Source organism: Nomascus leucogenys, chromosome 22a, assembly GCF_006542625.1.
Source record: "Nomascus leucogenys isolate Asia chromosome 22a, Asia_NLE_v1, whole genome shotgun sequence".
Lineage (NCBI taxonomy): Eukaryota > Metazoa > Chordata > Mammalia > Primates > Hylobatidae > Nomascus > Nomascus leucogenys.
The window spans coordinates 108,120,746-108,136,977 of NC_044402.1; the positions used below are offsets into that span (position 1 = coordinate 108,120,746).

Sequence of the window (16,232 nt, forward strand, 5' to 3'; positions counted from 1 at the left end):
TTACAAATGGCCAAAATTAAAGACCTATTTAAGGAATTCAGAAAGAAGTTAATAAGTGATAGGAGATGAGAACAAAAGGAAGGGGTTCCATCATTGGAATGTGATAATGATGTGATGTTTATAATTGGGATATAATTTTTCATATGTATGTTTTTATTCTGTTATTTATAAAATAGATTTTTGACATGATTTTTATTGATCTCAGTTATGTGGGTCCAGTATGATTTTTTTTTTAACATCAGTTTTAGGCTCACAGCCAAATTGAGAGGAAGCTACAGAGATTACCTGTATACTCCCTCCCCAACTCCGTGGATAGCGTCCCCTGTTCTTAACATCCCCCCCAGACCAGTACATTTGTGTTATAATTTCATGACCCTGCATTAACACATCATAATTACCCAGAGTCCATAGTTTACATTAAACTTCATTCTTGGCTTGGTATATTCTGTGACAGTATTTTTATTATTGATTAAGTGATAGATTAGGGACTCCATAGGAATTAGCTTCATGGCTTACTTCTCTTCGGATGGTATTCCCAAAGAGGAAGTGTTGTGTTTATTTCAGTGGTCTGAATTCTCTTTACATTTACAAAGTTGCAAGCACTAAATAGTGATAAGTTAATTCCTTCTGTGTGAATTGACAAAATCTTACAGGTCAGAGAAAGGCAACCTTTTTTTTTTTTTTTTCATTAAGGGCCATAGATCCAGAGTTAGAAAAAAAAAAAAAAAAGGACACATTAAAAAACAACATTAATTTGTTTCATTTCAAAACTATCCTGTGGGTAGTTTATATGGCATGTTTTAATGTTGTTGTTTTAATGAGTTCCAACTTGGAAGGGGGGTGTTCCTTAATCACTATATGTCCTTAAGAGAAACATGTAAGGATGGGGCATATGAGAGTCAAGCAGTGGACACAGAAAGAGCCACAGAGGAGCTAAGTGAATTCTGAGTGGAGTATTAATGAAGGGAAACAACATTTGTCACAGTACTATCAACTTTGAGTTCAGTCTTGTTATTCCTCAAATTTCTGATCCTTTCCTCAGGCCTTTTCATAGTTCCTGATCTTCTGTATGTGAGAAAGTTTGTGCAGAGACTCTTGTGTGTGGGCTAGTTACAGCAGCTACTGATTAACGTGAAACTTTTCTGTGTGCTTCTTTGGCAGTAATTACAGCATTATTCTGCTGAGAATCACATACTAAATTCAGCATTACTCACCTTTTTATCTGTCATTTGTGAATTCATTATATGTTGCCTGTTGATTTTTAGGTCTTTCAGACTGTACTTAGACTTTAAAGTGTTTGGATGGGGCAAATTACTTCATTATAAATATATTTTACCACAAGTTACTAGCTTTATCTGGTTTCATTTTTAAATGAGCATGCATATCACAAAGCCCTGTAAAATGAATGCCTACTTGGCAGAACTGTTAGGCTCAGACCACACATAGAGTACACTTGGAATTTCTCAAGTACTTCTGAATATGTTTTCTTACTGCCATTGCCATACGTTTTGACGTGTAGCTGACCTACATAGACCCTTTTGTCTTGGTTAAGTATAATTCTTACTCTGTCCGCATAATGTGCCCCTAGTTCAGGAAAGAGCATAACGTTTCTGCTGATTAGAGAAACTTGGGCAGTGTAAATTTGACAATCAAGCATACTTAGGTAAGTGAACTCTTCTAGTCTAGAAAAGGTGTGAAAATGCCACTGGTTGCTGCTTCTGACAAACCTGGTTTGAGACTAGAACAGTCTGGTTTGAGACTGGAACCACCAGGATTTTGATGGTGGTAAGGATGTCTAGAATGGAGGTACTAAATATTGACAGTGGCTCCACTACTTCCTAGCTTTGTGACTCAGGTGAGTTACTTCTTTGTGCCTTAGTTCTTCCATCTGTGGAATGGATATAATAGTATAGTACCCATCTGGCACCTACATTACTGTGAGTATTAAGTAATGTAGTGTATGTAAATGCACTAGCATAACACCTGGCACATAGTCATCTGTAAATTTTAGTTTCTATCATTAATATTCCATGTAAAATTTTTATTCGCTTATCTTCATTACTTTTCAGTCTAGGTATTCTTATCAGAAAAACATAGTTCTTTACCTTGAATTTTTACTTAAAAGTGATTATAGAATGCTAACTTTGAAACATGTTAGGAGTTTTTCCTAACTTGCTAGGCACAACTGTCAGGGATGTGATGATGGATCACCAGTCTTACTGTACAACTGTAAATATATTCATAAGTGTATATACAGTTAAAGAATAATATTTGTATAGTCACTATATAGACTTAGGACCAAATATTTAGCCATCCATTTTATCCCTTATATCAGAAACCTTATTTTAGTTGGTAGTTTTGTTCCAACAGATGTAAGAAAAAACTGATAAGTAATAACTGATGCATTCAGGATTGATTACATGGAGTCCTGAAAAAAAAAAATTAAACTGCAGCTATTTTAGGTTCTGTAACTTCATGTTAGTTTATAGGGTAAGTACAGGGAAGGGGAGAGTGATTGGTATGGTTGTCTCCCATAAGAACTGATTTTTTTCTACTGAAGCATGTATAAAGTTTATATATGACTTTTTGTATTTGACTGTTTAATAAAAATTTTATAGGAACTAAATTTGATTATCAATATAAAGTTTTTCTTTATTTTCAGATTTCAACTATTGCAGAAAGTGAAGATTCACAGGAGTCAGTGGATAGTGTAACTGATTCCCAAAAGCGAAGGGAAATTCTTTCAAGGAGGCCTTCCTACAGGTATGGAATTTAATAGTTAGAATCAAAGATGTGGAGGAAGTCTTAGGTAGTTGCAGATAAAGAGATGTCAGAACACCAGTTAGTTGCTCAAGTCAGTTCCTTATAGATTACTTTTCTTCATCTTATTTGTCTCAAATAAAGTGGAAGCTTATCCTACAGAATAAGAAGAGCACTTGTTACTCTCACCAGTCCTAATTTTTTTTTTTTTCTGTTTCTGTTTCTGTAGACTGTGCTGGCTGTCTTTCTGTTAAAAGTTTGGAATACAGTTGATAAGGTTATAGCATTTTTTAGTTATAAGCCAACTCTGAGGCTCTGTTATTTATCTACGTAGTAACACATTGCAAACCATTTTTTATGCCATGGTACTTAAACAGATGGCTATTAATTTAATAATTGTCTCAGGGAGATGCTTTACTAACATCCCCTAATTTTAGGGGTAGCTTACTGTTATTTTTGTGTTCAGTTATAGATGTTGCTTAGTCCATGCCTTGCCTCCAAGGTGAACCAAAACCATTTTGTTGCCTAGTCCATGCCTTGCCTCCAAGGTGAACCAAAACCATTTTTTAATGTAAAAATTAGCTCCACATTAAATATCTTCAGGAAGGGCAGTTCCATAAATCTTGATAAGTTTACTTCAGCGTTGAAGAAACTTCAGACTCATAATTATCTTCCTTGTTAGTGTAAATTATTTTTTATATATTCCTATTTTTCAAAGAGATGGTTTTTTCCCCCCCGCTTGGCTATTAAGCTAACCCTTTTCTCTGTCCTTACAATTAAATTAAGAATCCTAAGTGACTAGCAATACATTGATTTTGAGGTCTAAGAAATTTTATATTACCAGTATATGTTATATGTATTTATATTCATAATTTATTTTAAGTATAGCTAGTGTTAGATTTTAACTTTGAAGCGTATCTCCTGTTAGTATATAACACATTTGATCCTGAAGCAAATCCAACCAAATACTACTAGCAAAGTAATTACACAGGTAAATATAAAAGCCAGGATTATTATAGTTTTGGTTTGTAACTCCTTTTTTTCCTATATGATCGGAAAGACAAAGGCATAGAACAATAACTATAAATTTATGTGAATAAGCATATGATATATGAAGATGTCATTTTTTATAATAACAGCATAAAGGGACAGAGTTTATAACTAGTTTGTTACAAATTTAAGATATCAAAAATCACTTGGGTTAGAGTTTTTTCCCACCTTTCAGTGTGATTATGTTATTCATTTGAAATATGGTATGGTTCCTTTGTTTTTGGGTTTCATTTTAGAGTTTCTCCACCCATCCTTGTTGATCTTTATTTTTTTTCTAGTAAGTGAAACATTTAACACTGTACCAAAAGTCAGAATTGCACAAAAAAGTATACTCAGTAGTGCCTCCCCATTCCTTCTGTCGTTTTCATTTCTTTCCTACCCATCCCCAGTAAATAGCTAAAATCATTACTCTCTGGTTTATCCATCCTGATTTTTTTTCTTGAACAAATGAGCAGATACATGTCTGTTTTCTTATTTCCCTTTTTTCCTTACACAGAAGATATGCTACATCCATTATTTGGGTGTACCATAGTTTATTCAACCACTCGCCTATATAGGCATATAGATTGTTTCCAGTATTTTTTTTCCTTTTTATTTGTTTTTCTGTTTTAGACCTTGGATATATGTCTCCATTATTTTGCAGTTACAAACAGTGCTAATGGGAATAATCTTAAGCGAATTTATTTTCATATTGTTGGAATTGGGGTGAATTCCTGGAAATGGGATTGAGGCACGAACACCTGTATTTCCTTAAATATCACCAATTCCTTATATCGGGGTTGTGCCAATTTTATACTCCCAGCAGCAATGTATGAGAGTGTGGTTTTTTTGTTTTTGTTTTTGTTTTTTTTGTTTTTTTGTAGCTTTGCTAACAGATTTTGTTACACTTTTTTATGTTTCCCAATCTGAGAAGTGAGAATTTAAAAATCAGGTTTTGATCTTTTTTCCCTTTAGTTGATTGTTGACTTTTTACTTTCCGACTTTGTGTGTGTGTGTTCTTTGAGATGCAAAAGATTTTTTTTAATGTAGTCAGTCTTACTATTACCCTTAATTGCACCCTTCCTTACATTGAGGTTAAAGATAATACATCTTTTTTTTTTTTTTGTACATATTTGGGTTCGTTTTGACATCTAGATGAATCCCTGACCCATAAAGAGTTTATTCATGTAATTTATGTATTTTAAACTTCTGCTGGCTGGGTGTGATGACTCACACCTGTAATCCCAGCACTTCAAGAGGCCAAGGCGGGTGGATCACCTGAGGTCAGGAGTTCGAGACCATCCTGGCCAACATAGTGAAACCCTGTCTACTAAAAATACCAAAAAAATTAACTGGGCATGGTGGCAGGTGCCTGTAGTCCCAGCTACTCTGGAGTTTGTTGCAGGAGAATTGCTTGAACCCGGGAGGTGGAGGTTGCAGTGAACCAAGATCGCGCCACTGCACTCCAGCCTGGGTGACAGAGCAAGACTCCATCTCAAAAAAAAAAAAAAAAAAAACCTTCTGTCCTGAGCACTAGCAGCTTTCTGTCAGTTTTCTCATCTTTAACTATATTTGTATTTAGCCAGTAAATTTTACTTATATTTTTAATTATTCTAGTTTTCTAATTTTGTAGGAAAATTTTGAATGACTTATCTTCTGATGCACCAGGAGTGCCAAGGATTGAAGAAGAGAAGTCTGAAGAGGAGACTTCAGCACCTGCCATCACCACTGTAACGGTGCCAACTCCAATTTACCAAACTAGCAGTGGACAGTATAGTGAGTAATAGACAATTTCTATTTCAAAAAGTGAGGAGAAAAGCTAATAGTTGCATTCTCTTCAGAGAAACCATATAAGTGCCAAGTCGTCTCAGTTTTGCTGCCATTATTATATTTCCTTTACTCTTCACTATGCAAAGGTCTGTAATGGTAGTATTTTCTTTTCTTCAGAGAGTTTTAGTTAGTATTAGTCAAGTATATAAGCCTTTTAGATGTCCTTTTATTTTTGTGCAGATGCATGAAAAGTCTGAAGTTTTTGAACTGCTAATTGAGACCCTAGGTTTTAGGCCTCGTATGTGTTGAGAGAACATGAGTTTTTTAGATTAAAAAAAAATCATTCCTCGAATATATCTCGGTATTCATTTTAATAGTTTGTCTTGCCTTCTGAAAGTAGCATTTTAATATCTTCGTATTTAATAATGTTTCAAGTGGGGATAAGCGTGGCTTGAGTCAGCACATTCAATTATTCCTTTTCATATGAAAGATAGTAGTATACTTTTTGGCCCACGTAAAGCAAAAATTGCTCTTACAAAATTATTTAAAAGTTTTCATTTCTATGATGTCTCTGTCTGGCACTTAGGTCTGTCTTCTTCACCAAAATCTGTTATAAGGCACTTTCGAATTTTATTTTGTTTGATCAAAAGCATTTGTGTGAATGGTACTTTTTTCTCTTTTTCCCTTTTTTTTTTTTCTTTTTGCCTCTCAAAGTGCTTTATTCATTCAGTGATTTTTTTCATTTGGATTTGTTTATTAAACCCAGTGCTGCCCATTTATATGCTTTTCCCCACCCACCTTAGTTACAAATTAAATGTACACATTGAAACTTCTTTACTGAGATAGTTTCCTAATCCCTGAGGGAATCTGTATCAGAAATATGCATAAAAGTTTGAGGCCAGGCACAGTGGCTCACACCTGTATTCCCAGCACTTTGAGAAGCCAAAGTGGAAGGATCACTTGAGCCATCCAGGAGTTTAAGGACCCCATCCCTATTTATAAAAATAATTTAAAAATTAAGAAATATGCATGAAAGTTTGACCTCCATGTTATTTTTTAGTTCCAGTTCAACCTTGTTTTACATAGCTCTAATTTGCATTCCCAACTGTAGTAAAGACAAGTTCTCAAGTAGCAAACTTTTTAACTCTGCCAAGGCTGAAACTTTTGAGACTAAATAGAAGGAAGGCATTTTTGACTAAGCTTTTTATCCACTATGCTCAGTTAGCTTAGTCATCTTTTTTCTTCTTAAGATCTTTGTGGCAGATATAAAGTACAACTCTTTACCTACAACTCTATACGTGTGTGTGTGTATTGTCAGTTGAAGCCTCATACCAGATGCTTTTAGTTATTCAAGATGTGTATTCGAAGACATTGATACATGATCTTTATTTTTCCCCTACTTTAGCATACCTGAGGGATGCAACATACTCCTGTCAGTAACAAATTCACTGTTACAGAGATTCTCACTTGAACTAGGAAGCATGCTCTTTAGGAAAGAGGCCTATCAGAATCTAAAAAGGGGAAATGAAGGTTAGAGAAGTACCAGCGCCCCCATAGATGTTTAATTTGGTACACTCATCTCCTCCAGCAGCTGAAAATTGCTAGTTTTAAGAGATTCAGCCAGGCACGGTGGCTCTTGCCTGTAATCCCAGCATGTTGGGAGGCCAAGGTGGTGGATCACGAGGTCAGGAGTTCAAGACCAGCCTGCCCAACATGGTGAAACCCTGTGTCTTCACTAAAAATACAAAAATTAGCCGGGCATGGTGGCACACGCCTGTAATCCCAGCTGCTGGGGAGGCTGAGACAGGAGAATTGCTTGAACCCAGGAGGCGGAGCTTGCAGTGAGCTGAGATCATGCCACTGCACTCCAGCCTGGGTGACAGAGCAAGATTCTGTCTCAAAAAAAGAAAGAGAGAGATTAATACTTTTAAATTTTTAAAGCTTTGTTTGTTATTTTTATCCTGTGTCCTCTCTGTATATGCACACATGGCTTTGATGGAACTGATTTAACATTTTATTCTTGATTTTCATTAAAAGCAATATAATAAATACATATAGCAACATTTATATTTCTTATAAAATGAACATATGATTGTCAGAATTCACCGTAGATGTATAAACACACAGTTATGTATTTTGTTTAATAGCTGCATTGTGTTTCACTGTATAAATACAGCACTTATTTAAACTTTCTCCTGCTGATGAACATTTAGGACATTTCTATTGTTTCAAACAATGCTATATAAATATCCTAAGAGTGGAATTATCAACCATCCTGGCTAACACAGTGAAACCCCGTCTCTACTAAAAATACAAAAAATTAGCCGGGTGAGGTGGCGGGCGCCTGTAGTCCCAGCTACTCAGGAGGCTGAGGCAGGAGAATGGCGTGAACCCGGGGGGCGGAGCCTGCAGTGAGCCGAGATCGCGCCACTGCACTCCAGCCTGGGCGACAGGGAGACTCCGTCTCAAAAAAAAAAAAAAAAAAGAGTGCAATTTTCAAATTAAAGCATATCCTCCGCAAGTACCCTTCCAGGTGGAGGCATGAATTTCCACTCCTTCCTTAAATTGGTTATTTTATTAAATTCATGCTGTTACTAGATTTATGTTACTTGGTTCAGTGTCCCAGATAGTAAAATCTTATTAGTGATTCTGCTCTTAGGTAGAAAATGTGTATCTGTCATTTTGAACTTGAATTTTTTTGTTTCACTAAATAAAACTACGACTCATGATGTTTCCCTCTTTATTCCGGCCACTCAGATTCTTAGCTAACTTTCTATTTAATTGTATTCTTTTCTTAGTCTGGATTTTCTTCTACAATTGTTTTATATAACTAAGGATATATCCGTTACTTCTGTCTTTTTATTTTTGTTTTAATGAATTGTGTTTTATTGAAAGCTGTCTCAAATCTTTTTGGAATAATAAAGGGTATACATAAATATTATAGAGAAAAACTGTGTTCAGTAGGATTAGACTTCAGTTTCCAAAGTATTTTCCTATACAAGACCTCATTTGATATTTAGAACAATTGTACTTAGTGGCTAGAACCCAGATGCTTTTGTTTTTAGAGAAGAGATAACAATCAAATAACAGTTTAGTGATGGCTGGGCACAGTGGCTCACATCTGTGATCCCAACACTGGGGGAGGCCAAAGTGGGAGGACTGCTTGAGGCCAGGAGTTCAAGATCAGCCTGGGCAACATAGCAAAACCCTATCTCTACAAAAAAATGTTTTTAGAAAATTAGTAGGGCCTAATGTCCTGTGCTAGCTACTTGGGAGGCTGAGGCAGGAGGATCACTTGAGCCTACCAGTTGGAGGCTACAGTGAGCTGTGATCTTGCCACTGCACTCCAGCCTGGAAGACAGAACAAGACCCTGTCTCATAAGAAAAAAATTAAAACAAAAAACTGTTCAGTGATGAAACTCAAACTACAACCCAGTCTTGTCATATATGGTTTACTATTTTTGCTTTCTTCTTCCCACCTTGAGTTCACTGCTCTGTAGCCAAGAAGAAAGTGGTATGTTAAATACAGTAGAATTCACTCATTAACTCTAAATGAGAAATTGTGATTTGTTTCTGTTAACCTTCTGATTCTTTCAAGTAATCATGCAAAATTAATCTTAGAATAGTTGTTACTCATTTTTCGCCCTGCCTAAGATAAGTAAAACCTCTGGGATGAGCTAAACTAGATCCAGTGTATATGCCAGCATCTTAATTTTCACAAGTGTCATTTTGCTGAACTAATCACACTGTAGCCATTAACTCTTCTTACTTCTTGATTGGGCAGTAATCAATTTTCCATGTACAGATGGCTCAGGATGTTATCATTTCCCATAGCTGGTAGATAACTGATCCCAAACCAATTCCCTTCTAATGGACAGTAACATGCTTAATCAGACATGTTGACTTTCCTGCACTGTTTACTTTTTTCTTACTCAGTTAAAATCAGTTTTGCAGTTTTATATGTGATATTGTGATTTTTGGTCCTTCTCTTTCTGAAAAGCTTGACCCCTACAGGGAGAATTGTCTAGAGAGGATATTGCCACCTATCTAAAAATGCTTCTTCCAAATAAATAATCCAATTTTTAAAATAAATTTTTCTATGTACTGTAGCATAAAGGTGATTTAGTTTTTCATAAAGTGAATATCTACTAGTATGAGCAAAAGTTGACTGATTTATTGTTTAACAAATGAATGGCAGGTGTGGCTAATAAGGGCATAAACAACAAAGGGTTCTATATGAGAATGCTTGGATATGTATTAAATAATTTAGAAATGACAGTAAAAGATTTTTTTTCTAAATGATGATCGTGAGCTCTGATTTTAAAATTCCATGAGAGACTGTTGATAATTAAGTTACATAGGATATTTCAGTTGTGTCATTGAGTGGATTAGATACCATTAAAGAATTTCTATAAGAAGGAATAGAATGCACTGATGAACTGCTTTATTAGTTATATGTTAAAACAACCATTTATTGGTTGCCTATTTCATGGCTGCCACTGTGCTAAGTGTATGAAAGTATATAAGAAAATTCCTACTCTCCAGAAATTTATTTACTAGTGAGACAAGTATTAATAACATTATGTAGTTAATGCTAAAAGAAAAGAAAGGATCACAGAGTGGAACCTCTTCAGAACCAAATAACTTCAGAAGGAATTTAACATTTTTCCACTTAAAAAAATTTTTAACAGGCATTATTATTATAAATTAGAATGCAGTTCATAGAGTGCATTTCTATTGTAGAAATTGAATATGGGTTTCCTGAGGCGCAAGTTACTTGAATATATCAGACCCTTCTTGGTGATGTTATTTGCTGTAACTTCTCCTAGATTATTTTACAAATTATTCTACATTGGATTTAATGTTTTAAAAGTCTTATATGGTATTAAACTTGTAACAATAAAATCCATTGGCTTTTAGTTGCCATTACCCAGGGAGGAGCAATACAACTGGCTAACAATGGTACCGATGGGGTACAGGGCCTGCAAACATTAACCATGACCAATGCAGCTGCCACTCAGCCGGGTACTACCATTCTACAGTATGCACAGACCACTGATGGACAGCAGATCTTAGTGCCCAGCAACCAAGTTGTTGTTCAAGGTAAGGGAATTCAGAATTCACAGGTGTGGTAAATTCTTCAAAATACTAAAATTTTATAAACTCACAGAACAAGTAAGTATCATATTGCAAAGCACCATTCAAATGTAGTTAACATTTCTTCAATATAGATAGTATTTTCCATGAACTCTTCCATTATTCCAATTGGACCAAAATGTCATGGCATAAAAACAACTATTTTCAGTTTTAAAAATATTGCATCTGCCTTTAACATCTTTACTATTTGGGGTAGAAGAAACAGGATAGGTTAGAAGGAAAGACAGGAAATCAGGAGTTAGAAAAGATGGATTCTATATCTAACTGCATGGATCTGCTATGAGGCCTTGAGTAAAAGAGCTTCTCTGAGCCTCAGAAAAGTGTTTTGTTTTTTGTTGTTGTTGTTTTTGTTTTGTTTTCATCTGTAAAATAAGAGTTGCACTGAATCTCTGAAAACAGTCTTCAGAAGTTCAGGATTCTGTTTCTCTGCCTTTTTTTTTTTTTTTCTCAAAAGAAATTTAAATCTTCTGACATCATAAGTTTTTGTTATTATTATTTTTTTATTCTAGAGACATAGTCTCACTGTGTCGCCCAGGCTAGTCTTGAACTCCGGGCCTCAAGCAGTCCTCCTTTCTCGGGCTCCCAAAGTGTTGGGATACCTCTGCACTTGACCCAGTTTTTGTTTCAAATGAAAACATTATATTCCACAAGATCTTACACCAATATGCAAATCTGCTGCTCTTTAGAGAAAAAGTAGTTGTTAAATTCTTGACAAATTATAGAAGTTGCTTTTTTGTTTTTTGTTTTTAAGTTTAATTTTTTTTTCTGTTTATTTCAGGAATCTTTATGGATAGCAGTTAACCATTTTTCTTTGGATTCGTTTGAATATTTCAAGAATATAGTTAATGCCAGGTTAGAAATTTGCTGATTGAGGAAATAATAATAAATTTGTTTCTGAAAATATTTTTATAAATAATAATACATTTTGCCTGTGTTAGGTAATGACAGTTGTATCCTTTCACCATGGATAATTGAATAATCCTGAAACACCAACTGGAGAGAGTCATAACTTATTTAAAGAGCCCTAATGTTTACAGAATATATTCTGTTATTAAACGAGTATTTGAAAAAGATACCATTTTGCTTATTGATGAGAGTAAAACAACTTTTCACTTTACATGCAGGTACTCAAAAATTGTAAAGCAGGATGTCAGTGAATTTGAATTCTGAACGTCAGTTTGAAGATGGTAACATGTTTAGTATATAAATCTTTTCCACTCAAACCATACATTTTAATTGATATTAATAATTAATATGAATAATTTTATAAAGATCTTCAAATTTTTTTAAGTAACATTAGGTTCCATATTCTTAGGAGAGCATATTATTACGCTGTTTTTAGAAGCAGTTTGACAAATAGTGATTGTGTTTGTTTTTACAAATGGTGAATCAGAAAAACAAAACTTCAGTTTATTTAGCCATTATCATTTACATTAAAACAATGTTTTCAGATAATACAATTGGCATCAAGTGATACACTTTTTCATACTTTTAGTTTTGTTTTAATTCAAAATTTATAATAGTTGACCATAATGCTTTATTTTCTTTTTCATTTTGCTATTTTATGAAAAATCATGGTCGTTTTTATGTCGTGGCAAGAGTCTACTTGAAATTTTTTAATATGAATTTACCAATATCAAAGGAAGACATTGAGGACTATATCTAGGAAGATCATCCAAGCTGTGCCCCACTTACCTTTTAGACTTAAGGTTGGTAAGCATGTTAACAACAGAATAGAAATGCATTCAAATGAAAAATAAAATATAAGATCCAGCGGACATAGGTTACTGTAATAAATACATTACATTGGGAATTATTTCTCAGTAGTGGCACAAAGAGTGCTGATTCTTTCAACACTTTAGCCAGAATCATCTTTTCTTTTTTGTTTCCCTTTTAGTCCAAAATACATGCTTAGATTGATGATTGATACGCATAATTAAATCAAGTTGCAGTGTTTCTGTCTTACACCATGCTCACTGTTTTTTTCAGCTGCCTCTGGAGATGTACAAACATACCAGATTCGCACAGCACCCACTAGCACTATTGCCCCTGGAGTTGTTATGGCATCCTCCCCAGCACTTCCTACACAGCCTGCTGAAGAAGCAGCACGAAAGAGAGAGGTTCGTCTAATGAAGAACAGGTACAAATACTGCATTTACTTAGATTGTTGTGGGTTAAGTGTGTCTTCACATTCTGCTGGATGTGTATCTTTACATCTACTGGTAATAGGATCTTTGCATTGGATTTTTTTTTTCCAGCAGAATTAATGGATCTTGCTAAATTTTCTTTATTTGATAAGCTGAACTTAAAAGATAGCTATATGATTATGGGTCAATCTTTGATCATGGAGTAGTTTTCTTTCATGTAGTTTCCCCACAGGAGATTTAATGCAAACTTTCCTATGTTTGCACTCCAACCAGTTAGCCAGGTTATTTAAAAACGGTTTCTTTTCATGTATAGTATTGTTCAAGAAGATCAAGAGTTTCATATATGTATGTTAACTGTGTGTCAAATTTTATCTATATTAAATTTAGTTGATATAAATTAAATGTATGGTGGCCAGTTCATGTTTTAATGAATAATGTCTTTACTCAAAATATAACATTTTAACACCTAAAGATTCTTCAAAAATATGTTAATTCTAAGAATACCATGTTACGGACAAAAATCTTAAAATATAGTCTTCAAAAAATACTACATTCAAAATCTGTGAAATGTTAGTAAAGCAATTCTCAGAAAGTAACTATTGCTGTAAATGATTTTTCCATCAAAAACAATAAAAATAAGTTACTAAATACTAGTTTAGAACTTTCATATAGAAGTGACTGAGACAAACAGAAGAAAATGAAAATAAGGTTATGTAAAGGTTTAAAAAGTTTGAAATTGGTGAAAGTATCTCACTGTTCATCCCAGGATACTTCAAACACTGATAGAGTGAAAGAAGCAGGGCTTCCAAGTCCTAGTCCTATCCCTCCATTTTGGGAGAAGGTATTAACCTTCTGTACCTCAGTTTTGTAAAATGGGATTCCAGCACACACCCAAAGTATTGTTGTAAAAGTCAAGTAAGAGAATTCCTTTGAAAGCACTTTGTAACTGTAGTGCTCTGTTGAAATGAGTTTGTGTGTGTGTGCAATTTCGCTTACAGCCCAGATCAGCTTTTTTGTTCCTAAAATATTCTTAGCTGTCACAATGTTAGTAAATTATATCTAAACTCCTGAGAAATGGCAGAGATTTTTCTGGGATATTAGAAAAAGAGTTGGAAACAAGCCAAGTGACTTTTTTTTTTCTCCCGAGATGAAGTCTTGCTCTGTCGCCCAGGCAGGAGTGCAATGGTGCGATCTCAGCTCACTGCAACCTCCACCTCCTGGGTTCAAGCGATTCTCCTGCCTCAACCTCCTGAGTAGCTGGGATTACAGGCACCCACCACCACGCCTGGCTAATTTTTGTATTAGTAGAGACATGATTTCACTGTTTTGGCCAGGCTGGTCTCAAACTCTTGACCTTGTGATCCACCCTCCTCAGCCTTCCAAAGTGCTGGGATTATAGGCATGAGCCATGGTGCCCAGCCCTCAAGTGACTTATATTTGTGCCCCATCCATGTATGATTTTGAGTATTTAAGTTTTACTAAAGAGAAGCATAAAAGCTGCATTCATAATTCAAATATATTTTAAAATATAAATTAAAATCTGTAAATAAAAATTAAAATCTTTTCAGTTTTTAAAAATGTTTACAAGGAAACCCTTAACTTAAAATTAGAAGCAAGTCTGATCAAGAAGTCTCAAGCAAAGCCTGAATAGTAATATTTAAGACAACACTGCTTACTAAACAGTTCTAAACAAACATAGGAGCAGAATCAGAAAATAAATCCTTTTGATTATAAAAAACAACAGAAGGACTTCTGTTTATGTCTGTTTATGTTTATGTAGTTTGGCTCTGTGGAACAAAATGTTTCCCCCCATTGACTGGCAGACCAAATTTCCTTTTTCTTCTATTTATTTTTCTTTCAGATTTATGACCACTGCCACCAACAAGTTAGGAACAGGGCACACATAACTACAGTTTCTACCAGGCTTTGCTTGCCTGAGATCTTCAGGGAAGCTACTTGACTTACCATGGACTCTTTCATAACATTACTTTGCTTAAATATAGTTATGCTACTCTTTAAAAAGGAAACTTCCCATTGATTCTGCCATAGTTCCTTTTCCCTTTCCTTACCAGATTACTGCTGCTTTTACTTTTTCAGCCTCCATTCACTGGACTCTGGCTTCTATGACTAGCATACCGCTCATATGTCTATAAAAAGGTACAAATTCCCTCCCACTTGGCAAATCTAGTATTTCATTTAATTTTAACTCTATGGAGTATTTGACACTTTTGACTTCTCATTACTCTGAACTCTTCCTTGGCTTACTTCACCTGGTTTTCTGACTACTTTTCGAATTTTTCCTTTGAACCCTCATCCATACCCATGTATTTCAGGCATTACTTTATATGCTGATACATCCTAATTCTGTATATTCTGGCTTTGACCTTTCTGCCAAGTGCTATTTATTAAGCTCCAGTATATATTATTTTATTAATTCTACCTACAGTGAGGTAGAAGCTTATCCTCACTTTACAGGAGGAGAAAGTAAATATCAGAAAATTCAAATATTTTGCCAAAGGTCACACACTTTATGAGATTAGTAGAACTGAAATTTGAACCCATATCTGGCACTAAAGATTGTAAACATGCTACTTCACTGATTCCAGTATGCAGCCATCTTCTGCTGTGCCTCTCAAACCAGAGCACATGGCAGTATGCTAGGGATGTGTAGCCTTAGGAGGTGAATATGGAGTGCTTTCCTTGAATGTTCATTTTGCTAAAATATTTGACAGAAATAAACTTTATTTTTAAGGTAAAATAAGAGATTTAAAAGAAATTTATACCAGCAGTGGTTTTGCTGCACCCCCAGAATCTCCATATTTGGTTTCCTCTTCTAGTGTGGCTATTTCAGTGGAAAAGTTAAGAGAAGCACACTCCTCCTAAGCATGCTTACTAGGATGAATTTCCCTTATGCACATCAAACACAGCCTATCTTAAACTAAAGTTTGATAGGAAAAGATTGTAATCCAAAAAATTCATCACTATCCAAATTGCCATTTATTTCAAGATGAAGGTAAGTGGTAAACATTCTAAAAGAAAGTGTAGACAGCTCTTCTGTTAATTTGTGTTGCTACAGTAACAACCACGAATCTCAGTGTCTTAAAATTTCTTCCTCACTTCTGTTACATTTTGGCAGCTGCAGGTCAGTTGCTGTGGCTCTCCTTCATATGCCCATCTGGGTCTAGGATCCTGGGCTAGAGCAGCACCTCTTTGAGAAAAGGGCAATGCTTTTGAAAGCATTTGCTTGATTTTGGTGAACATTACGTCTACTCGTGCTCTGTTAGCCACAGCACAGGCAAAGACAAGCCCAAAGTCAGTGGAGTGGGAATGAACTCTTCCTACAGGAAGTGGAGAGTGAAAAATTGTAAA

At 35.0% G+C, this 16,232-nt stretch overlaps 1 protein-coding gene across 6 annotated transcripts in view; it reads left to right on the forward strand.

Moving 5' to 3' along the window:
* The window catches only part of CREB1 (cAMP responsive element binding protein 1), a 74,898-nt gene that overhangs the window by 36,041 nt on the left and 22,625 nt on the right, over nt 1-16,232 (forward strand). For 4 of the 6 annotated variants that reach the window (XM_003253996.4, XM_003253995.4, XM_030802419.1 and 1 more), the window contains 4 exons: nt 2,663-2,763; nt 5,423-5,565; nt 10,480-10,662; nt 12,706-12,856. In XM_003253996.4, the coding sequence (XP_003254044.1) occupies nt 2,663-2,763; nt 5,423-5,565; nt 10,480-10,662; nt 12,706-12,856 (578 nt within the window). Of the gene's footprint in view, nt 1-2,662; nt 2,764-5,422; nt 5,566-10,479; nt 10,663-12,705; nt 13,261-14,724; nt 15,778-16,232 lie in introns of those variants that run through there. The other 2 variants (XM_030802421.1, XM_030802420.1) reach the window with 2 other exon arrangements.